General features: G+C 41.0%; 1 protein-coding gene across 1 annotated transcript in view; it reads right to left on the bottom strand.

Annotated features, from left to right (window-relative positions):
- Positions 1 to 541: 541 nt before the first annotated feature.
- Positions 542 to 24,609, bottom strand: part of IFT43 (intraflagellar transport 43) — a gene marked incomplete at its 5' end in the record, with an annotated part of 152,094 nt that continues 128,026 nt past the window's right edge. The window contains 1 exon segment of the mRNA XM_053697105.1: positions 542 to 735. Within this exon segment, the coding sequence (XP_053553080.1) occupies positions 625 to 735 (111 nt within the window).

The following is a 24,609-nucleotide window of genomic DNA, read 5'->3' as shown; positions in this document are numbered from 1 at the left end:
GGGATATTAGGACCTACCCAGGCAGCCAGCAGCAGTTCACAACTTCTCTTCTAAACATTTATGATCTATCTAAATCACGACAGAAAAATGTTGGGTTTCATGTTTGTTTTGAGTACTGAAATCAAAGCGTGTGAGACAACGGCTCCAACAACAAGGCGTTGCATTGATGCCCACCATATTGAGTTACACAGCTGCACCCATTACAAAAACCAGATGCACATGGAAAATATTTCACAAAATGTTACGTTACTTTTTAACATGTGCATCTAGCGTGCGCATCTAGCGTGCCTGCGCATCTAGCGTGTGCCTCAACCATGCTTGGGCTAACTGCTAAAGTGCATATTACTGGGGAAACAATGAGACTGTCTATCTTGTCCATAGGAACTGTATTATTAGGAAGAAGGAGGTTCTTATAAACAGGGAAAGACTTGATTTCAGGCCTTAGGTTTCTTTTTCTCCAATCTTTAGTTGGTGTGTGCTACATTATAGAAACCTTCAGCACTGTCTAAGCCAGTCCTGATAATATATAATCAAGAGGTCATTCTTTATTAGAAACTGTGGGTCTCCTTTTATTTAATATTATACATATAAAAAGTAAGAGTTTCATTAGGGTGAAGATAGATGTCAAGTCGGTAGTGCAGATTCATCCTTTTCTGTCTTGCCTAGGTCCCATTCTGTAGCCAGCTCTGATGACACCTCTGTGTAGAGCATATCCCATTCCCAGCGCTCATCTTCCTGCAGAGGAAATGAAAACAACCACAAGTTGTTATGACATGCGGTTCTATAAACACATAGTGACAGGGCTGATTCTACTTTCTAAAAAGCTTAAACTGAACGGCTTCCTGACTAACAAGTTCTTAGGCCCACAAAGGCAGAAAAAACAGCGGGTGTGCCCACCATATACAGAGTACACATGACTGCTCCCAAATAATACAGAAACATCAGCTTCAGACCTTCACCCTCATAAAGGAACATGGGTTAAGCCCTTCACACTACAAAAGAACATATAATGACCATTTACTGCCTAATTAAGGATGAGAGGCTTCAGCCAAATGTTCCTACAACAGGACCCACAACGCTTGTACCCTACCCAATGCAGGAACATGGGTGAAGCAGATTACACTACAAAAGAGCACAAGATGAACATTCGATACCTAATGTAGAGTGAGTAGCTTCAGTCAATGTTCCTACAAAAAGGACCCACAAAGCCTGTATCCTACCCAGTGCAGGAACATGGATAAAGCTCGTAACCCTGCCAAAAAACCCCACAAAACACAATAACTGTTCCTTGCATAACATATGACCATGGCCTGTAGAAAAATAGCAAAATTATGAGTCAAAACCAAAGGACATCAAGCGCGCGTTTCACCTACAGCTTTCTCAAAGGACTGGCATGCTCATATCCTCTGTGTATTTGTTATATTGCTGCCTAAACCCTCACTAGTCACCAACAATATGTGTGCAATCGCCCAGAATACGGGTGGGTGACATCAAAAACTGAGATGCCTTAGGAAGGGTGTAAGAATCACTTAGGCAACATGTAAGCAAAGGGGCAGATAACATCGATGACAGCCATCCCATAACTGCTCTGAAACAGGGTGGATAGCTTCTGTCACAAGCACACCTTAGTAGTATATGAGGATAACTTTAAGGGACCGTGTTGTTGAAAACAAAAGTGGATGATTTAGATCAGTGGTCTCAAAGTACCGGCCATATGTGGCCCTCAAGATAGTTTGATCTGGCCCTCCCTTGTTTATTAGGTAAATTATTCATTTGGCCTCATATTTGTTTTAGTGTTACAAGTTGATGTTCTATATATGCACTCACAGGATAAATATAAAGACAACTATGCTTTTGTGTAGACTCCCATTAAGTACTGCTTGGATAACTGTCACTTTTTATTCACTATTCACAGAATAATCACTTCCCTTGGCACTCACAAGCTAAATATATACAACTATTATTTATTATTATTATCGTTTGTATTTGTAGAGCGCCAACCGATTCCTAAGCGCTATTAACAAAGGCGGAGTTAAAAAAAAAAAAGTTCTAGGGATCAAATGGGTAGAGGGCCCTGCCAAGAGTTGCACTGTTGTAGTCAGCTCTTGAGAAGGTGATCAACAAACAGCTGGACTCTTAAGCTTACATGCTAAGGGGGTTCAGGGGATAGCAATGGAGGAGAGGAACTGGTCTAAAGAAAGGTCAGCGTAGGTTGTATGCATCCCTGAACAGTATCTTTAGGGAGCACTTGAAGCTTTTAAAACTAGAAGAGAGTCTTGTGGAGCGAGGCAGAGATTTCCACAAGATGGGAGCCAGTCTGGAGAAGTCCTGTAAACGGGAGTGTGATGAGGTGACAAGAGAGGAGGAGAGTAGGAGGTTGTGAGCAGATCGAAGGGGACGGGAGGGAGAGTATCTGGAGACAAGGTCTGAGATATAGGGGGGAGCAGTGCAGTTGAGGGCTTTGTATGTCAGAGTGAGAATTTTGTGTTTGATCCTAGAGGCAAGAGGAAGCCAGTGAAGAGATTAGCAGAGAGGTGCAGCAGATGAAGAGCGACTTGTAAGGAAGAGGAGTCTGGCAGAGGCATTCATTAAGGATTGTAAAGGAGCTAGGCGGTACGTGGGGAGACCAGAGAGGACAGAGTTGCAGTAATCGAGGCAGGAGAGGATGAGAGAGTGTATTAAAATCTTAGTTGTGTCTTGTGTAAGGAAGTGTCTAATTTTAGAGATGTTTTTAAGGTGGAAGCGGCAGGCTTTAGCCAAAGACTGAATGTGAGGAGTGAAAGAAAGATCTGAGTCAAATGTGACCCCGAGACATCGGGTATGCGGGGTAGGGGGTAATTATGGAGTTGTCGACAGTTATACAGAGATTGGGGGTGGAGAGTTTTGAAGAAGGGGGGAAATAAGGAGCTCAGTTTTGGAGAGATTTAGCTTGAGGTAGTGAGAGGACATCCAGTTGGAGATGTGAGAAAGACAGTTAGTGACACGGGTTAGCAAGGAAGGAGAAAGGTATGGTGCAGAGAAGTAGAAGTAGATTTGGGTGTCATCGGCATACAAATGATATTATAAACAATGGGACTTTATTAGGGAACCTAGTGATGACGTGTAGATTGAGAAGAGAAGGGGACCGAGGACAGAGCCTTGCAGTACTCTGTCAGAAAGTGGTGACGGGGCAGAGGAGGCCCCAGAGAAGCCTACACTAAAGGTACGGTTTGACAGGTAGGAAGGGAGCCACGAGAAGGCTGTGTCACATATGCCGAAGGATTGGAGGGTTTGGAGCAAGAGAGGGTGGTCAACAGTGTCAAAGGCTGCGGACAGATCAAGGAGAATAAGCAGAGAGAAGTGGCCTTTTGATTTTTGCTGTAAGTAGGTCGTTGGTAACCTTAACAATTGCTGTTTCTGTGGAGTGATGGGGACGAAATCCAGATTGCAATGGGTCAAGGAGGGAGTTTATTGTAAGGAAATGGGATAGGCGTGCATAAGCTAGTTTTTCGAGAAGCTTTGATGCAAGAGGGAGGAGGGAAATAGGGCGGTAGTTGGATGGGGAGGTAGGATCAAGGGAAGGTTTTTTGAGGATAGGTGTGACCAGTGCATGTTTCAGCGATGAGGGAAATATACCGGTGCTGAAGGAGAGGTTGAAAGTCTGTGTGAGTATAGGGGTAAGGGTGGCAGAGAGGGAGGGGAGTAGCTGTGAGGGGATAGGGTCAAGGGGACAGGTAGTGAGGTGAGAGCACAGTATAAGTGCCGAAACTTTTTCCTCAGTAACAGGGGAGCTAAGTTTAAGGTTATGTGGGTTGTGGTTGATTGAGAGCATTTGAGGGGGTGAGAGAATGGAATTATGTTGAGAGCTGATTTCATTTCTGATGGAGTTGATTTTGTTATTGAAGTGGTTTGCAAAGTCTTGAGCTGACAGAGAAGTTGTATTAGGAGGTGGGGGAAGGCAGAGAAGAGTATTGAAAGTGGAGAACAAACATTTTGGGTTTGAAGAAAGATTAGAGATAAGAGTAGAGAAGTAGTGTTGCTTATGGAAATTAAGGGCAGAGTAGTAGGAGTTCAAAATAAATTTGTAATGTTGAAAATCAGCTGAACTCCTAGATTTTCTCCAGTGCCGCTCAGCAGTACAGGAACATCTGCGTAGGTATCGTGTCAGAGGAGTATGCCAGGGCTGAGAATGAGTGTTTGATTTCCGAGCTATGGTAAGAGGGGCAAGATTGTCAAGGACGGATGTAAGGGTGGAATTATAGTGGCCGATAGATTGGTCAGGGCATGAAAAGGAGCAGAAGGATGAGAGGAGAGGTTTGAGGGAATTAGAAAGCTGTTGTTGATCTAATGACGTAATGCTTCTGTGAAGTTTGGTGTGAGGAGCAGAAGGAGGGAGAGTTGTAGGGAGGGATGATATGTTGCAAGTAAGGAGATGGTGGTCAGAAAGAGGAAAGGGGGAGTTTGTGACGTTTGAGAGGGTGCATCGATAGCTAAAGATCAGGTGAAGGGAGTGACCATCTTTGTGAGTGGGAGAATCAGTCCATTGTGACAAACCAAAATAGGAAGTGAGTTGCAGAAGTTGTTTTGCAGAGGAGGCAGTGGGATTGTCAAGAGGGATGTTGAAGTCACCAAGAAAGAGGGAAGGGGTGTCTGAGGAAATAAGGTAGCCATGCAGCCAAGTGATCTAGAAATTGAGTTGAGGAGCCAGGAGGACGGTATATGACTGCAACACATATAGAAAGAGGAGAGAATAAGCAAATCATGTGGGTTTCGAATGAGGAAAATGTGAGGGAAGAGATGGGATGTATTTGTTGAAAGTTGCAACGAGAGGAAAGTAAAATACCTACACCACCTCCATGTCTATTACCAGACCTAGGAGTGTGGCTGAAGTGGAGACCCCCATGTGACAGAGCAGCAGTGGATGCTGTGTCTAGGGGAGAGAGCCAGGTTTCTGTTAGGGCCACAAGGTTGAGGGATTGGGAGATAAAGAGGTCATGTATAGAAGTGAGTTTGTTGCAAACAGATTGAGAGTTCCAAAGTGCACAAGTGAAAGGGGAAGTGGCTTTTGATGCAAGGGGAATGTGAGTAAGGTTGTCAGTTTTGTTTTTTGAGTCTGTGGGATGGTATACATGGATGTGCACGGCTATGCAGTTGTTGGGGACCAGGATTAGGGGAGATGTCACCAGCAGTTAGTAAAAGCAAGAGGGAGAGTGACATGAGATGAGATACAGATTTGCAGTAGTGAGACTGCTTTTGAGACAAGGTGCAGGGGGGAGAGAGAGTGTTTAGGAATAGGTAAAGTTTGAGTACAAAAGTAAGGTGAGTTTAAGAGAGATGGGTTAATGAACAGTGCAGGTGGAGAGGGAGAAGGAGTAATTGAATAATGTAGTTTGTTATAGAGACAGAAGGCAGCAAAAAGGAATAATTAGGCATTTTTACAAAAGAGGGAACCAGTTAAATACATAAGGCACAGTATTACAGTAGCAATTGCATAAGAAAACAGTAAGGTATATCAAACATAATATTACAAAAGTACCTGCCTTTTTCTGTGTAAGTCTATTGTGGACTACAGCGCCCACTATGCAGTACTACTTGGGTAAATGTCACTTTCAGTTTCTATTATTCCAGAGCACTCACTCTATTCAAGTAGCCCCAATGGGAGAAGAAGACTAGGCCAATGGCCCCTGGATACAATGAGCTTGATACCCCTGATTTAGATAAAGCATTATTTGTAGGTAATCGTTGCAATTTAAGTTTTACAGCTAAAACCCTTAAAATGAGAAAACTGGGATATTAACTGGGATATTGCTGATTATAAATACGTAGATAATGCTCACTCAAACAGAGCAAGTGGTTTTCCCTTACTAGTGTGCTCACAGCCAGGTTATCACTAGCTGACATGCCTGGCTTTCTAATGCAATGACTGCAGAGTGTCATGTGCAGATTTGTTAAAGAATGTGACAAGGATTGAGAAAGAAAATGTTTATGCCCCAGCTATCTAGATATACACAGATTAGGGTGATGATGCTTGACAGCTTGGAGAATAAGACTAATAAGGACTGCTATGCTAGGGGGGGAAGCAGCAGTGAGTGAGGGGGGAGGAGGGGAATGAGGGAAAGGGGGATCCTATGGCAGCTACACTACATAAAAAACATTTTGTTTTAAAAAAATAAAAATAATGAATAAAACAGCTTCCAGTACCTACAATGGCGGCAAATAGGTAGAGGGGGGAGGGTTAGAGAGCTGTTGGGGGTATCCTACACTGCAGAAAAACATAATTTATGTAAGAACTTCCCTGATAAATGAATTTCTTTCATATTGGCAAGAGTCCATGAGCTAGCGACGTATGGGATATACAATCCTACAAGGAGGGGCAAAGTTTCCCAAACCTCAAAATGCCTATAAATACACACCTCACCACACCCACAATTCACTTTAACGAATAGCCAAGTAGTGGGGTGATAAAATAAGGAGTGAAAAAGCATACAAAAATAAAATTGTGCTTTTATAACAAAATCATAACCACCAAAAAAGGGTGGGCCTCATGGACTCTTGCCAATATGAAAGAAATGAATTTATCAGGTAAGTTCTTACATAAATTATGTTTTCTTTCATGAATTGGCAAGAGTCCATGAGCTAGTGACGTATGGGATAGAAATACCCAAGATGTGGAAGACCACAGAAGAGTTACTAGAGAGGGAGGGGTAAAATAAATACAGCTATTTCCGCTGAAAAAATTAAATCCACAAAAAAATAAGTCTCTCATAAATTTCACATACATTTAAAAGGAAAAAACTCAAATCCTAAGCAGAAGAATCAAACTGCTGCCTGAAGAACTTTTCTACCAAAGACTGCTTCAGAAGAAGGAAATACATCAAAATGGTAAAATCTAGTAAATGTATGCAAAGAAAACCAAGTTGCTGCTTTGCAAATCTGATCAACCGAAGCTACATTCTTAAAAGCCCAAGAAATGGCGACTGATCTAGTAGAATAAGCTGTAATTCTGAGGCGGAGAATGTCCCGCCTCCAAATAAGCCTTATGAATCAAAAGCTTACCAAAGATGCCAAAGAAATGGCAGAAGCTTCCTGACCTTTCCAAGGACCATAAAAAACAACAAATAGACTAGAAGTCTTCCTGAAATCTTTAGTAGCTTTGACACAATATTTCAAAGCTCTTACAACATCCAAAGAATGTAAAGATCTTTAAAGAGTATTCTTAGGATTAGGACACAAGGAAGGAACAACAATTTCCCTACTAATGTTGTTAGAATTCACAACCTTAGGAAGAAATTTAAACGAAATCCGTAATAAAAAAGCCTTATCCCTAATGGAAAATCAGAAAAGGAGACTCCCAAGAGAGAGCAGACAATTCAGAAACTCTTCCAGCTGAAGAGATAGCCAAAAGGAACAATACTTTCCAAGAAAGTAGTTTAATATCCAGAGAATGCATAGGCTCAAATTGGAGGAGCCTGCAAAGCTTTTAAAACCAAATTAAGATTCCAAGGAGGAGAGATTGATTTAATAACAGGCTTGATATGAACCAAAGCCTGAACAAAACAGTGAATGTCCGGAAGATTAGCAATCGATCTATGAAATAAAACAAAGAGCAGAGATTTGTCCTTTTAAAGTACTTGCAGACAAACCTTTATTCAAACCATCCTGAAGAAAACTGTAAAACTCTAGGAATTCTAAAAGAATGCCAAGAGAATTTATGAGAAGAACACCATGAAATATAGGTTTTCCAAACCCGATAATAAATCTTTCTAGAAACAGACTTACGAGCCTGTAGCATAGTATTAATCACTGAGTCAGAGAAACCTTTATGACTGAGCACTAAGCGTTCAATTCCCATACCTTTAAATTTAACAATTTGAGATCCTGATGGAAAAATGGCCCTTGAGACAGAAGGTCTGGCCTTAAAGGAAGTGGCCAAGGTTGGCAACTGGACATCCGAACAAGATCTGCATACCAAAACCTGTGAGGCCATGCTGCTGCTATCAGAAACACATCCGATTGTTCCATTATGATCTTGGAGATCACCCTTGGAAGAAGAACCAGAGGCGGAAAAATTTAAGCTAAAACCAAGGAACTGCTAACGCATCCACCATCTCCGCCTGAGGATCCCTGGACCTGGAAAGGTACCTGGGAAGCTTCTTGTTTAGATGGGAAGACTGAGATAATCCGCTTCCCAATTGTCTACACCTGGGATATGTATTGCAGAAATTAGACAGGAGTTCGGATTCCGCCCAAAAAAGTATCCAAGATACTTCTTTCATCGCTAAAGGACTGTGAGTCCCACCCTGATGATTGACATATGCCACAGTTGTGATATTGTCTGTCTGAAAACGAATAAATGATTCTCTCTTTAATAGAGGCCAAGCCTGAAGAGCCCTGAAAATAGCACAGAGTTCTAAAATATTGATTGGTAACCTCTCCTCTTGAGGATTCCAAACTCCTTGTGCTGTCAGAGACCCCCAAACAACCTGTGAGACTTGCATCTGTTGAAATCACAGTCCACAAAGGAGGCCCCATGAATAATCCGACGATGGTCTAACCACCAAGTCAGAGAGAGTTGAGTGTTGGGATCTAAGGATATCAATTGTGATATCCGAGTATAATCCCTGCATGCAAAGCTGAAGAGGTCTCATATGAAAACGAGCAAAGTGGATCGCGTCCGATGCTGCAGTCATGAGACCTAAAACCTCCATGCACATAGCCACTGAAAGGAATGATCAAGACTGAAGGTTTCGACAGACAGAAACCCATTTGTCTCTTGTCTATTAAAGACAGAGTCATAGACACTGAATCTATCTGGAAACCTAAAAAGGTGACCCTTGTCTTAGGAATCAAGAAACTCTTTGGTAAATTGATCCTTTAACCATGTCTTTGAAGAAACAACACAAGTTGGACGATATCTTGGTACTGGCTCAATCTTTTCATTTAGCAGAATCTCACACAAATCAAATAAGGAAATACTGCATTACTCTGCTCTCTGATTACAGATAGAGGGGCACCTAGAACCTTTGAAAAGATTCTTGGAGCTGTCGCTAGGCCAAATGGAAGAGCGACAAATTGGTAATGCTTGTCTAGAAAAGAGAATCTCACAGAAAGTGGTCTGGATGAATCGGAATGTGAAGATATGCATCCTGTAAGTCTATTGAGGACATGTAATGACCTGGCTGAACAAAAGGCAGAATAGTCCTTATAGTCACCATTTTGAAAGTTGGGACCCTTACAAATTGATTAAAAAACTTCAGATCCAGAACTTGTCTGAATGAATTTTCCTTCTTCGGGACAATGAACAGATTTGAATAAAAACCCAGACCCTGTTCCAGAAGTGGAACTGGTACAATTACCCCTGAAAGCTCCAGATCTGAAACACACCTCAGAAAGGCCTGAGCTTTCACAGAATTTTATGGAACGTGAGAGAGAGAAAAATCTCCTCACAGGAGATCTTATTCTGAAACCTATTCAATACCCCTGAGAAACAATATTCTGAATCCAAGGATGGGGGCTGGCTTTTGCTTCTTATAAGGCTTGGATTTATTCCAACTCGAAGATGGCTTCCAATTGGAGCCAGAGTCCTTAGAGGAAGGAGTGGTTTTTTGTTCTCTATTCTGACGAAAGGAAAGAAACCAATTAGAAGCTTTACATTTACCCTTACACTTTATCTTGGGGCCAAAAAACTACCTTACCTCCAGTAATAGTGGAAATAATAGAATCAAATTGGGAACAAAATAAATTATTACCCTAGAATGATAGAGATAGCAACCTAGATTTAGATAACATGTCAGCATTCCATGATTTGAGCTCTTCTAGCTATAATAGCCAAAGACATAGATTTAACATCAATCTTGATGATATAAAATATAGCATCACAGATAAAATGATTAGCATGTTGGAGCAAATGAACAATGCTATGCAAATCAGAATCTTTTTCCCGTTGTGCTAAGCTATCCAAACAAAAAGTTGATGCAGCCACAACATCAGCCATAGAAATGGAAGGTCTGAGAATATAGCAAGAATGGAAATAATCTTTCCTTAGATAAGATTCAATTTTCCTATCTAAAGGATCCTTAAAAGTACTATCTTAGCCCCATCAACCTTAGGGACTTTCCCCAAAACTCTAATTTAGCCACTGGCAAAGGATACAACTTTTTAAACCTTGAAGAAGGAACAAAAGAAGTACCAAGTTTAGACCATTCCTTAGCAATCACATCAGAAATAGCATCAGGAACAGGAAAAACCTCAGGAGTACACACAGGAGGTTTATAGACAGAATTTAAATGTTTACTGGATTTATTAACAAGAGGACCAGACTCCTCAATATCCAAAGTTATCAACACTTCTTTTAACAAGGAACGAATATACTCAATCTTAAAAATATAAGATGATTTATTGGTGTCAATGTCTGAAGTAGGATCTTCTGAATCAGAGAGATCCTCATCAGAGGAGGATATATCAGTATGTTGTCGGTCATTACAAATTTCATCAGTATTATTAAAAGTTTTAAAAGACCTTTTACGTTTATTTGAAGGCGGAATAGCAGACATAGCCTTCTGTATCGCATCAGCAATATCATTTTTCATATCAACAGGGATATCATGTATTTTAGATGTTGAAGGAACAACAGATATTGTCAGGCAATAGTGAGCTATCTAAATATGCTCACACACGTATAGGTTATAAAATCATTAATTCTGTACTTTGCAATACTAATATTTGTATGTACTACTATGATAACATATTGGCTTCTAGTGATAACATATACGGGTACACTAGTATACATCCCTACACCTTTAAGTGCTAGAAACTAGATACAATAATGGATATGATTGTACTAAGCCATATGATCTATTCATATATATTACATATATTGATGCCTGTAAACATATGTGAGTTGAACATGTTTATAAATCTTTTGATTTAATATTACAGGTGATACTATGGATATAGGGAGCTTTTTTGCTGGGATTGATATTTGTTTGCTTGCTCTCCCTAAATTTTAATCACCATACTAAATATTGGGAATGCATACTATCTGTTATCATCCTTTTATATTTCCTTATCCTCATATGCAGAGTTGGAATCCCAAAAGGTATCAGTCAGCACCTGAACTACTTGCACGCCACATAGGGGTACCACCAAACCCTACCAAATGTAGTGAATGTCCAGAAAGTATGGCAGCAATAAGTAGTTTATAAATGGTCTTTATTGGAGCACAACAAACACGATAGCGACGTTTCGGGAACTTCCTCCCTTTGTCAAGCATAAAACCACAGATTTTTATGCTTGACAAAGGGAGGAAGCTCCCGAAACGTTGCTATCTTGTTTGTTGTGCTCCAATAAAGACCATTTATAAACTACTTATTGCTGCCATACTTTCTGGACTTTCACCTCTTATGCAGAGTGCAATGCTTTCCTAAATATACACATATATATGCACCATATGGTTTCAGGTATGAAAAAAGTACTTCTGTGATTTGTAAGCCACCTAATGGAATATGTTTAGTGACAAACTTTATTTATGGGATATTTTGTGTGCTTTTAGTATCTCTAAGTTTTGCATTTACACTATGTGGTATCGCTTTAAGCAGGACTGATATAATGTATTTTAACCTTTGATAGCCTGTGTTTTAGTTAGATTTCTAACTATTTCTAGTACCTCAAGAGTTAAAAATGTAAATATGAGTCCCAGCTCCCAAATTCAATTAACCAATTAGAGAGTAGTATATCCTTTTTAAACCAATCAAGTTTTATGGTGTGTTAGGTTTACGATTACGGCCACAAGCCGAAACTAGTCAGACCCTACACCTTGTCATTCTTTTTCCTGCTGCTGGAATTTTATCCTTTGTACAATAACATAATTTATGCTTACCTGATAAATTTATTTCTCTTGTAGTGTATCCAGTCCACGGATCATCCATTACTTATGGGATATTAACTCCTCCCCAACAGGAAGTGCAAGAGGATTCAACCAGCAGAGCTGCTATATAGCTCCTCCCCTAACTGCCATTACCAGTCATTCGACCGAAAACATGCAGAGAAAGGAAAACCATAGGGTACAGTGGTGACTGTAGTTTAATGGAAAAATTACCTGCCTTAAAGTGACAGGGCGGGCCGTGGACTGGATACACTACAAGAGAAATAAATTTATCAGGTAAGCATAAATTATGTTTTCTCTTGTTAAGTGTATCCAGTCCACGGATCATCCATTACTTATGGGATACCAATACCAAAGCTAAAGTACACGAATGACGGGAGGGACAGGCAGGCTCTTTATACGGAAGGAACCACTGCCTGAAGAACCTTTCTCCCAAAAACAGCCTCAGAAGAAGCAAAAGTGTCAAATTTGTAAAATTTGGAAAAAGTATGAAGAGAAGACCAAGTTGCAGCCTTGCAAATCTGTTCAACAGAAGCCTCATTCTTAAAGGCCCAAGTGGAAGCCACAGCTCTAGTAGAATGTGCTGTAATTCTTTCAGGAGGCTGCTGTCCAGCAGTCTCATAGGCTAACCGTATTATGCTACGAAGCCAAAAGGAGAGAGAGGTAGCCAAAGCTTTTTGACCTCTCCTCTGACCAGAATAAACGACAAACAGGGAAGACGTTTGTCGAAAATCCTTAGTTGCCTGTAGATAAAATTTCAGGGCACGGACTACATCTAGATTGTGTAGCAGACGTTCCTTTTTCGAAGAAGGATTAGGACACAAAGATGTAACCACAATCTCTTGATTGATATTCCTGTTAGTGACCACCTTAGGTAGGAACCCAGGTTTAGTACGCAGAACTACCTTGTCTGAATGAAAAATCAGATAAGGAGAATCACAATGTAAGGCAGATAACTCAGAGACTCTTCGAGCCGAGGAAATCGCCATTAAAAACAGAACTTTCCAAGATAACAACTTGATATCAATGGAATGAAGGGGTTCAAACGGAACCCCCTGTAAAACATTAAGAACTAAGTTCAAACTCCATGGTGGAGCAACAGTTTTAAACACAGGCTTGATCCTAGCTAAAGCCTGACAAAAAGCTTGAACGTCCGGAACTTCTGACAGACGTTTGTGTAAAAGAATGGACAGAGCTGAAATCTGTCCCTTTAAGGAACTAGCGGATAAACCCTTTTCTAAACCTTCTTGTAGAAAAGACAATATCCTCGGAATCCTAACCTTACTCCATGAGTAACTCTTGGATTCGCACCAATATAAGTATTTGCGCCATATCTTATGGTAAATCTTTCTGGTAACAGGCTTCCTAGCCTGTATTAAGGTATCAATAACTGACTCAGAAAAACCACGTTTTGATAAAATCAAGCGTTCAATTTCCAAGCAGTCAGCTTCAGAGAAATTAGATTTTGATGTTTGAAGGGACCCTGGATCAGAAGGTCCTGTTTCAGAGGTAGCGACCAAGGTGGACAGGATGACATGTCCACTAGATCTGCATACCAAGTCCTGCGTGGCCATGCAGGCGTTATTAGAATCACTGATGCTCTCTCCTGTTTGATTCTGGCAATCAATCGAGGAAGCATCGGGAAGGGTGGAAACACATAAGCCATCCCGAAGGTCCAAGGTGCTGTCAAAGCATCTATCAGAACCGCTCCCGGATCCCTGGATCTGGACCCGTAACGAGGAAGCTTGGCGTTCTGTCGAGACGCCATGAGATCTATCTCTGGTTTGCCCCAACGTCGAAGTATTTGGGCAAAGACCTCCGGATGAAGTTCCCACTCCCCCGGATGAAAAGTCTGACGACTTAAGAAATCCGCCTCCCAGTTCTCCACTCCCGGGATGTGGATTGCTGACAGGTGGCAAGAGTGAGACTCTGCCCAGCGAATTATCTTTGATACTTCCATCATTGCTAGGGAGCTTCTTGTCCCTCCCTGATGGTTGATGTAAGCTACAGTCGTGATGTTGTCCGACTGAAACCTGATGAACCCCCGAGTTGTTAACTGGGGCCAAGCCAGAAGGGCATTGAGAACTGCTCTCAATTCCAGAATGTTTATTGGTAGGAGACTCTCCTACTGATTCCATTGTCCCTGAGCCTTCAGAGAATTCCAGACAGCGCCCCAACCTAGTAGGCTGGCGTCTGTTACAATTGTCCAGTCCGGCCTGCTGAATGGCATCCCCCTGGACAGATGTGGCCGAGAAAGCCACCATAGAAGAGAATTTCTGGTCTCTTGATCCAGATTCAGAGTAGGGGACAAGTCTGAGTAATCCCCATTCCACTGACTTAGCATGCACAATTGCAGCGGTCTGAGATGTAGACGTGCAAAGGGTACTATGTCCATTGCTGCTACCATTAAGCCGATCACCTCCATGCATTGAGCTACTGACGGGTGTTGAATGGAATGAAGGACACGGCATGCATTTTGAAGCTTTGTTAACCTGTCTTCTGTCAGGTAAATCTTCATTTCTACAGAATCTATAAGAGTCCCCAAGAAGGGAACTCTTGTGAGTGGAAAGAGAGAACTCTTCTTTTCGTTCACCTTCCATCCATGCGACCTTAGAAATGCCAGTACTAACTCTGTATGAGACTTGGCAGTTTGAAAGCTTGAAGCTTGTATCAGAATGTCGTCTAGGTACGGAGCGAGCTACCGCAATTCCTTGCGGTCTTAGTACCGCCAGAAGAGCACACAGAACCTTTGTGAAGATTCTCGGAGCCGTAGCCAATCCGAATGGAAGAGCTACAAACTGGTAATGCCTGTCTAGAAAGGCAAACCTTAGATACCGGTAATGATCTTTGTGAATCGGTATGTGAAGGTAAGCATCCTTTAAATCCACTGTGGTCATGTACTGACCCTTTTGGATCATGGGTAAAATTGTCCGAATAGTTTCCATTTTGAACTATGGAACTCTTAGGAATTTGTTTAGGATCTTTAAATCCAAGATTGGCCTGAAAGTTCCCTCTTTTTTGGGAACCACAAACAGATTTGAGTAAAACCCTTGTCCTTGTTCCGACCGCGGAACCGGATGGATCACTCCCATTAATAAAAGATCTTGTACGCAGCGTAGAAACGCCTCTTTCTTTATTTGGTTTGTTGACAACCTTGACAGATGAAATCTCCCTCTTGGGGGAGAGAATTTGAAGTCTAGAAGGTATCCCTGAGATATGATCTCTAACGCCCAGGGATCCTGGACATCTCTTGCCCAAGCCTGGGCGAAGAGAGAAAGTCTGCCCCCCACTAGATCCGTTCCCGGATCGGGGGCCCTCGATTCATGCTGTCTTAGGGGCAGCAGCAGGTTTCCTGGCCTGCTTGCCCTTGTTCCAGGACTGGTTAGGTCTCCAGCCTTGTCTGTAGCGAGCAACAGCTCCTTCCTGTTTTGGTGCAGAGGAAGTTGATGCTGCTCCTGCTTTGAAATTACGAAAGGAACGAAAATTAGACTGTCTAGCCTTAGGTTTGGCTCTGTCTTGAGGCAGGGCATGGCCTTTACCTCCTGTAATGTCAGCGATAATTTCTTTCAACCCGGGCCCGAATAAGGTCTGCCCTTTGAAAGGTATATTAAGCAATTTAGATTTAGAAGTAACGTCAGCTGACCAGGATTTTAGCCACAGTGCTCTGCGTGCCTGAATGGCGAATCCGGAATTCTTAGCCGTAAGTTTAGTTAAATGTACTACGGCATCTGAAATAAATGAGTTAGCTAACTTAAGGGCTTTAAGCTTGTGTGTAATCTCATCTAATGGAGCTGATTCAAGTGTCTCTTCCAGAGACTCAAACCAAAATGCTGCTGCAGCCGTGACAGGCGCAATGCATGCAAGAGGTTGCAATATAAAACCTTGTTGAACAAACATTTTCTTAAGGTAACCCTCTAACTTTTTATCCATTGGATCTGAAAAGGCACAGCTATCCTCCACCGGGATAGTGGTACGCTTAGCTAAAGTAGAAACTGCTCCCTCCACCTTAGGGACCGTTTGCCATAAGTCCCGTGTGGTGGCGTCTATTGGAAACATCTTTCTAAATATCGGAGGGGGTGAGAACGGCACACCGGGTCTATCCCACTCCTTAGTAACAATTTCAGTAAGTCTCTTAGGTATAGGAAAAACGTCAGTACTCGCCGGTACCGCAAAATATTTATCCAACCTACACATTTTCTCTGGTATTGCAACTGTGTTACAATCATTCAGAGCCGCTAACACCTCCCCTAGTAATACACGGAGGTTTTCCAGCTTAAATTTAAAATTTGAAATATCTGAATCCAGTTTGTTTGGATCAGAACCGTCACCCGCAGAATGAAGCTCTCGGTCCTCATGTTCTGCAAATTGTGACGCAGTGTCTGACATGGCCCTAATATTATCAGCGCACTCTGTTCTCACCCCAGAGTGATCACGCTTACCTCTTAGTTCTGGTAATTTAGCCAAAACTTCAGTCATAACAGTAGCCATATCCTGTAATGTGATTTGTAATGGCCGCCCAGATGTACTCGGCGCTACAATATCACGCACCTCCCGAGCGGGAGATGCAGGTACTGACACGTGAGGCGAGTTAGTCGGCATAACTCTCCCCTCGTTGTTTGGTGAAATATGTTCAATTTGTACAGATTGACTGTTTTTTAAAGTAGCATCAATACAGTTAGTACATAAATTTCTATTGGGCTCCACTTTGGCTTTAGCACATATAGCACAGATATCTTCCTCTGAATCAGACATGTTTAACACACTAGCAAATAAACTAGCAACTTGGAAATACTTTTCAAGTAATTTACTATAATATGAAAACGTACTGTGCCTATAAGAAGCACAGAAAAAGTTATGACAGTTGAAAATTAATAAACTGAAAAGTTATAGCATCAAATCTTTGTAAAAAACACAATTTTAGCAAAGGATTGCTCCCATTAGCAAAGGATAACTAACCCTGATAGCAGAAAAAAAAAAAAAAAAAAAATACAGAAATAAACGTTTTTTTTTTTATCACAGTCAACTACAATCTCACAGCTCTGCTGTGAGTGATTACCTCCCTCAAAACAAGTTTTGAAGACCCCTGAGTTCTGTAGAGATGAACCGGATCATGCAGGGAAGACAAACTTCTGACTGAATTTTTTGATGCGTAGCAAAAGCACCAAAAAAGGTCCCTCCCCCTCACACATAACAGTGAGAGAGATCAGTAAACTGTCATAAATTAAATAAAACGACTGCCAAGTGGAAAAAAATAGTGCCCAAAAACATAATTTATGTAAGAACTTACCTGATAAATTCATTTCTTTCATATTAGCAAGAGTCCATGAGCTAGTGACGTATGGGATATACATTCCTACCAGGAGGGGCAAAGTTTCCCAAACCTTAAAATGCCTATAAATACACCCCTCACCACACCCACAATTCAGTTTAACGAATAGCCAAGAAGTGGGGTGATAAGAAAAAAAGTGCGAAAGCATATAAAATAAGGAATTGGAATAATTGTGCTTTATACAAAATCATAACCACCACAAAAAAAGGGCGGGCCTCATGGACTCTTGCTAATATGAAAGAAATGAATTTATCAGGTAAGTTCTTACATAAATTATGTTTTCTTTCATGTAATTAGCAAGAGTCCATGAGCTAGTGACGTATGGGATAATGACTACCCAAGAAGTGGATCTTTCCACACAAGAGTCACTAGAGAGGGAGGGATAAAATAAAGACAGCCAATTCCTGCTGAAAATAATCCACACCCAAAATAAAGTTTAACGAAAAACATAAGCAGAAGATTCAAACTGAAACCGCTGCCTGAAGTACTTTTCTACCAAAAACTGCTTCAGAAGAAGAAAATACATCAAAATGGTAGAATTTAGTAAAAGTATGCAAAGAGGACCAAGTCGCTGCTTTGCAGATCTGGTCAACCGAAGCTTCATTCCTAAACGCCCAGGAAGTAGAAACTGACCTAGTAGAATGAGCTGTAATTCTCTGAGGCGGAGTTTTACCCGACTCAACATAGGCAAGATGAATTAAAGATTTCAACCAAGATGCCAAAGAAATGGCAGAAGCTTTCTGGCCTTTTCTAGAACCGGAAAAGATAACAAATAGACTAGAAGTCTTTCTGAAAGATTTAGTAGCTTCAACATAATATTGCAAAGCTCTAACAACATCCAAAGAATGCAGCGATTTCTCCTTAGAATTCTTAGGATTAGGACATAATGAAGGAACCACAATTTCTCTACTAATGTTGTTGGAATTCACAACTTTAGGCAAAAATTCAAAAGAAGTTCGCAACACCGCCTTAACCTGATGAAAAATCAGAAAAGGAGACTCACAAGAAAGAGCAGATAATTCAGAAACTCTTCTGGCAGAAGAGATGGCCAAAAGGAACAAAACTTTCCAAGAAAGTAATTTAATGTCCAAAGAATGCATAGGTTCAAACGGAGGAGCTTGAAGAGCTCCCAGAACCAAATTCAAACTCCAAGGAGGAGAAATTGACTTAACGACAGGTTTTATACGAACCAAAGCTTGTACAAAACAATGAATATCAGGAAGAATAGCAATCTTTCTGTGAAAAAGAACAGAAAGAGCAGAGATTTGTCCTTTCAAAGAACTTGCGGACAAACCCTTATCTAAACCATCCTGAAGGAACTGTAAAATTCTCGGTATTCTAAAAGAATGCCAGGAAAAATGATGAGAAAGACACCAAGAAATATAAGTCTTCCAGACTCTATAATATATTTCTCGAGATACAGATTTACGAGCCTGTAACATAGTATTAATCACAGAGTCAGAGAAACCTCTTTGACCAAGAATCAAGCGTTCAATCTCCATACCTTTAAATTTAAGGATTTCAGATCCTGATGGAAAAAAGGACCTTGTGACAGAAGGTCTGGTCTTAACAGAAGAGTCCGCGGTTGGCAAGAAGCCATCCGGACAAGATCCGCATACCAAAACCTGTGAGGCCATGCCGGAGCTACCAGCAGAGCAAACGAGCATTCCTTCAGAATCTTGGAGGTTACTCTTGGAAGAAGAACTAGAGGCGGAAAGATATAGGGAGGATGATACTTCCAAGGAAGTGATAATGCATCCACTGCCTCCGCCTGAGGATCCCGGGATCTGGACAGATACCTGGGAAGTTTCTTGTTTAGATGAGAAGCCATCAGATCTATTTCTGGAAGTTCCTACATTTGAACAATCTGAAGAAATACCTCTGGGTGAAGAGACCATTCGCCCGGATGCAACGTTTGACGACTGAGATAATCCGCTTTCCAATTGTCCATACCTGGGATATGAACCGCAGAGATTAGACAGGAGCTGGATTCCGCCCAAACCAAAATTCGAGATACTTCTTTCATAGCCAGAGGACTGTGAGTCCCTCCTTGATGATTGATGTATGCCACAGTTGTGACATTGTCTATATGAAAACAAATGAACAACTCTCTCTTCAGAAGAGGCCAAGACTGAAGAGCTCTGAAAATTGCACGGAGTTCCAAAATATTGATCGGAAATCTCACCTCCTGAGATTCCCAAACCCCTTGTGCCGTCAGATACCCCCACACAGCTCCCCAACCTGTAAGACTTGCATCTGTTGAGATTATAGTCCAGGTCGGAAGAACAAAGAAGCCCCCTGAACTAAACGATGGTGATCTGTCCACCATGTCAGAGAGTGTTGTAAAATCGGTTTAACCCCTTAACGACTGAGGACGTGCAGGGTACGTCCTCAGAAAAAAGGCAGTTAATGCCTGAGAACGTACCCTGCACGTCCTCAGTGTGGAAAGCAGCTGGAAGCGATCCTGCTCGCTTCCAGCTGCTTTCCGGTTATTGCAGTGATGCCTCGATATGGAGGCATCCTGCAATAACCTTTTTAAGTCATCCGGTGCAGAGAGAGCCACTCTGTGGCCCTCTCTGCACCGGAGATCGGTGGCTACCTGCGTTGGTGGGTGGGAGCCGGACCGGGAGGCGGGTGGCGGCCATCGATGGCCATGTGGATCTGAAGGGGGGCGGGATCGTGGGCGGGGGTGGCTGGGGGCGCGCACGGGCGCGCGCGCGTGCACGGGAGGGTGGGGGCGGGCGCGTGCACGGGGAGGGAGCGGGTGGGAACCGCTACACTGCAGAAAATGGGGATATAAAAAATATAATAACTAAAAATCTAAACAATCAGCAAGGTGGTGGGGGTTTGTTTGTGGGGGGTGGGGGGTTGGGGGAAGCTACACTACAGAAAAAAACAAAAAAAACCCCAAAAAAGCACTTTTTATTGTAAACTGGGTACTGGCAGACAGCTGCCAGTACCCAAGATGGCCCCCAATAAGGCAGAGGGGAGGGTTAGAGAGCGGTTTTGGGGGGGATCAGGGAGGTTGGGGGCTAAGGGGGGGATCCTACACAGTAGCATATGTAAATATGCTAAAAAAAAATTTCATTTTTTTTTTAAAAACCCTTTTATTTTAGTACTGGCAGACTTTCTGCCAGTACTTAAGATGGCGGGGACAATTGTGGGGTGGGGGAGGGAAGGGAGCTGTTTGGGAGGGATCAGGGGGTGGGATGTGTCAGATGGGAGGCTGATCTCTACACTAAAGCTAAAATTAACCCTGCAAGCTCACTACAAACTCCCTAATTAACCCTTTCACTGCTAGCCATAATACACGTGTGAGGCGCAACAGGATTTAGTGGCCTTCTAATTACCAGAAAGCAACGCCAAAGTCATATATGTCTGCTATTTCTGAACAAAGGGGATCCCAGACAAGCATTTACAACCATTTGTGCCATAATTGCACAAGCTGTTTGTAAATGATTTCAGTGAGAAACCTAAAATTGTGAAAAATTTTACATTTTTTTTTAATTTGATCGCATTTGGCGGTGAAATGGTGGCATGAAATATACCAAAATGTGCCTAGATCAATACTTGGGGTTGTCTACTACACTACACTAAAGCTAAAATTAACCCTACAAGCTCCCTAAAAGCTCCCTAATTAACCCCTTAACTGCTGGGCATGATACACTTGTGGTGCGCAGTGGCATTTAGCGGCCTTCTAATTACCAAAAAGCAACGCCAAAGCCATATATGTGTGCTATTTCTGAACAAAGGGGATCCCAGAGAGGAATTTACAACCATTTATGCCATAATTGCACAAGCTGTTTGTAAATGATTTCAGTGAGAAACCTAAAGTTTGTGAAAAAATTTGTGAAAAAGTGAACAATTTTTTGTATTTGATCGCATTTGGCGGTGAAATGGTGGTATGAAATATACCAAAATTGGCCTAGATCAATACTTTGGGATGTCTACTAAAAAAAAATATATACTTGTCAAGGGATATTCAGGGATTCCTGAAAGATATCAGTGTTCTAATGTAACTAGCGCTAATTTTGGAAAAAAATGGTTTGGAAATAGCAAAGTGCTACTTGTATTTATGGCCCTATAACTTGCAAAAAAAGCAAAGAACATGTAAACATTGGGTATTTCTAAACTCAGGACAAAATTTAGAAACTATTTAGCATGGGTGTTTTTTGGTGGTTTTAGATATGTAACAGATTTTGGGGGTCAAAGTTAGAAAAAGTGTGTTTTTTTCCATTTTTTCCTCATATTTTATAATTTTTTTTATAGTAAATTATAAGATATGATGAAAATAATGGTATCTTTAGAAAGTCCATTTAATGGCGAGAAAAACGGTATATAATATGTGTGGGTACAGTAAATGAGTAAGAAGAAAATTACAGCTAAACACAAACACCGCAAAAATGTAAAAATAGCCTTGGTCCCAAACGGACAGAAAATGGAAAAGTGCTCTGGTCACTAAGGGGTTAAAGATATTAATTGAGATATCTTTGAGTAATCCCTGCACCATTGGTTCAGCATACAGAGCTGAAGAGGTCGCATGTGAAAACGAGCAAAGGAGATCGCATCTGATGCGGCAGTCCTAAGACCCAACATTTCCATGCATAAGGCTACCAAAGGGAATGATTGTGACTGAAGGTTTTGACAAGCTGATATCAATGTTAAACTTCTCTTGTCTGACAAGGACAGAGTCATAGACACTGAATTTATCTAGAAACCTAAAAAGGTTACCCTTGTCTGAGGAATCAATGAACTGATTGGTAAATTGATCCTCCAACCATGAACTTGAAGAAACAACACAAGTCGATTCGTATGAGATTCTTCGAAAATGAGAAGACTGAGCAAGTACCAAGATATCGTCCAAATAAGGAAATACCAAAACCCTATTCTCTGATTACAGAAAGAAGGGCACCGAGAACCTTTGAAAAAAATTCTTGGAACTGAGGCTAAGCCAAACGGTAGAGCCACAAAACTGGTAATGCTTGTCTAAAAAGAGAATCTCAGACACTAAAAGTGATCTGGATGAATCGGAATATGCAGATACACATCCTGTAAATCTATTGTAGACATATAATGCCCTTGCTAAACAAAAGGCAGGATAGTCCTACAGTAACCATCTTGAATGTTGGTATCCTAACATAATGATTCAATAATGATAGATCCGGAACTGGTCTGAAGGAATTGACCTTCTTTGGTACAATGAAGAGATAAAATAAAACCCCAGCCCCTGTTCCAGAACTGGAACTGGCATAAATACTCCAGCCAACTCTAGATCTGAAACACATTTCAGAAATGCTGAGCCTTTGCTGTGTTAACTGGGACACGGGAAAGAAAAGAATCTCTTAGCAGGAGGCCTTAACTTGAAGCCAATTCTGTACCTTTCTGAAACAATGTTTCTGAAACCAGAGATTAAGAACGGAATTGATCCAAATTTCTTTGAAGAAAACGTAATCTGCCCCATACCAGCTGAGCTGGAATAAGGGCCGCACCTTCATAGGTACTTAGGAGCTGGCTATAGGTTTCTATAAGGCTTGGATATATTCCAAACTGGAAATAGTTTCCAAACTGATACCACTCCTGAGGATGAAGGATCAGGCTTTTGTTCCTTGTGAGGAAAGGAACGAAAATGATTATTTACCCTGGAAAGAAAGGGAAAGCAAAGTTGACTTAGAAGACATGTCAGCATTCCAAGTTTAATCCATAAAGCTATTCTAGCTAAAATAGCTAGAGACATATACCTGACATCAACTCTAATGATATCAAAAGATGGTATCACCAATAAAATTATTAGCATGTTATAGAATAAAAATAATGCTATAAAATTATGATCTGTTACTTGTTGCGCTAAAGCTTCTAACCAAAAAGTTGAAGCTGCAGCAACATCCGCTAAAAATATAGCAGGTCTAAGAAGATTACCTGAACATAAGTAAGCTTTTCTTAGAAAGGATTCAATTTTCCTATCTAAAGGATCCTTAAATGAAGTACTATCTGCCATAGGAATAGTAGTACATTAGCAGGAATAGAGACAGCCCCATAACCTTAGGGATTTTTGTCCCAAAAAACTCTAATCTGTCAGATGGCACAGGATATAATTTGCTTAAACGTCTAGAAGGAGTAAATAAATTACCCAAATTATTCCATTCCCTGGAAATTACTTCAGAAATAGCATCAGGGAGATAAAACACTTCTGGAATAACTACAGGAGATTTAAAAACCTTATTTAAACGTTTACATTTAGTATCAAGAGGACCAGAATCCTCTATATCTAAAGCAATTAGAACTTCTTTAAGTAAAGAACGAATAAATTCCATCTTGAACAAATACAAAGATTTATCAGCATCAACCTCTGAGACAGAAACCTCTGAACCAGAAGAACCATTATCAGTATCAGAATGATGATGTTCATTTAAAAATTCATCTGAAAAAAAGAGAAGTTTTAAAAGACTTTTATGTATACTAGAAGGAGAAATAACAGACATAGCCTTCTTAATGGATTTAAAAAATAAAATCTCTTATGTTATCAGGAACACTCTGAAAATTAGATGTTGACGGAACAGCAACAGGTAATGTAACAGTACTAAAGGAAATTTTATCTGCATTAATAAGTTTGACATGACATGCAATACAAATAACAGCTGGAGAAACAGATACCAAAAGTTTATAGCAGATACACTTAGCTTGGTAGCTCCAGCATTGTGCAGTGATTTTCCTGAAGTATCTTCTGACTCAGTTGCAACGTGGAACATCTTGCAATATGTAAAAGAAAAAAACAACATATAAAGCAAAATTGATCAAATTCCTTAAATGACAGTTTCAGGAATGGGAAAAAATGCCAAAGAACAAGCTTCTAGCAACCAGAAGCAATAAAAAATGAGACTTAAATAATGTGGAGACAAAAGTGACGCCCATATTTTTTCACGCCAAAATAAGACGCCCACATTATTTGGCGCCTAAATGCTTTTTGGCGCCAAAAATGACGCCACATCCGGAACGCCGACATTTTTGGCGCAAAATAACGTCAAAGAATGACGCAACTTCCGGCGACACGTATGACGCCGGAAACGGAAATAGAATTTTTGCGCCAAAAAAGTCCGCGCCAAGAATGACGCAATAAAATGAAGCATTTTCAGCCCCCGCGAGCCTAACAGCCCACAGGGAAAAAGTCAAATTTTAAGGTAAAAAATGTTAAATTAAAATGCATTATCCCAAATATGAAACTGACTGTCTGAAAAATAAGGAAAGTTGAACATTCTGAGTCAAGGCAAATAAATGTTTGAATACATATATTTAGAACTTTATAAACAAAGTGCCCAACCATAGCTAGGAGTGTCACAGAAAATAAGACTTACTTACCCCAGGACACTCATCTACATATAGCAGATAGCCAAACCAGTACTGAAACGAGAATCAGCAGAGG

Source organism: Bombina bombina, chromosome 1 (genome assembly GCF_027579735.1).
Source record: "Bombina bombina isolate aBomBom1 chromosome 1, aBomBom1.pri, whole genome shotgun sequence".
Taxonomy (NCBI): Eukaryota; Metazoa; Chordata; class Amphibia; order Anura; family Bombinatoridae; genus Bombina; species Bombina bombina.
This window is presented reverse-complemented; position numbering and strand designations above follow the sequence as displayed.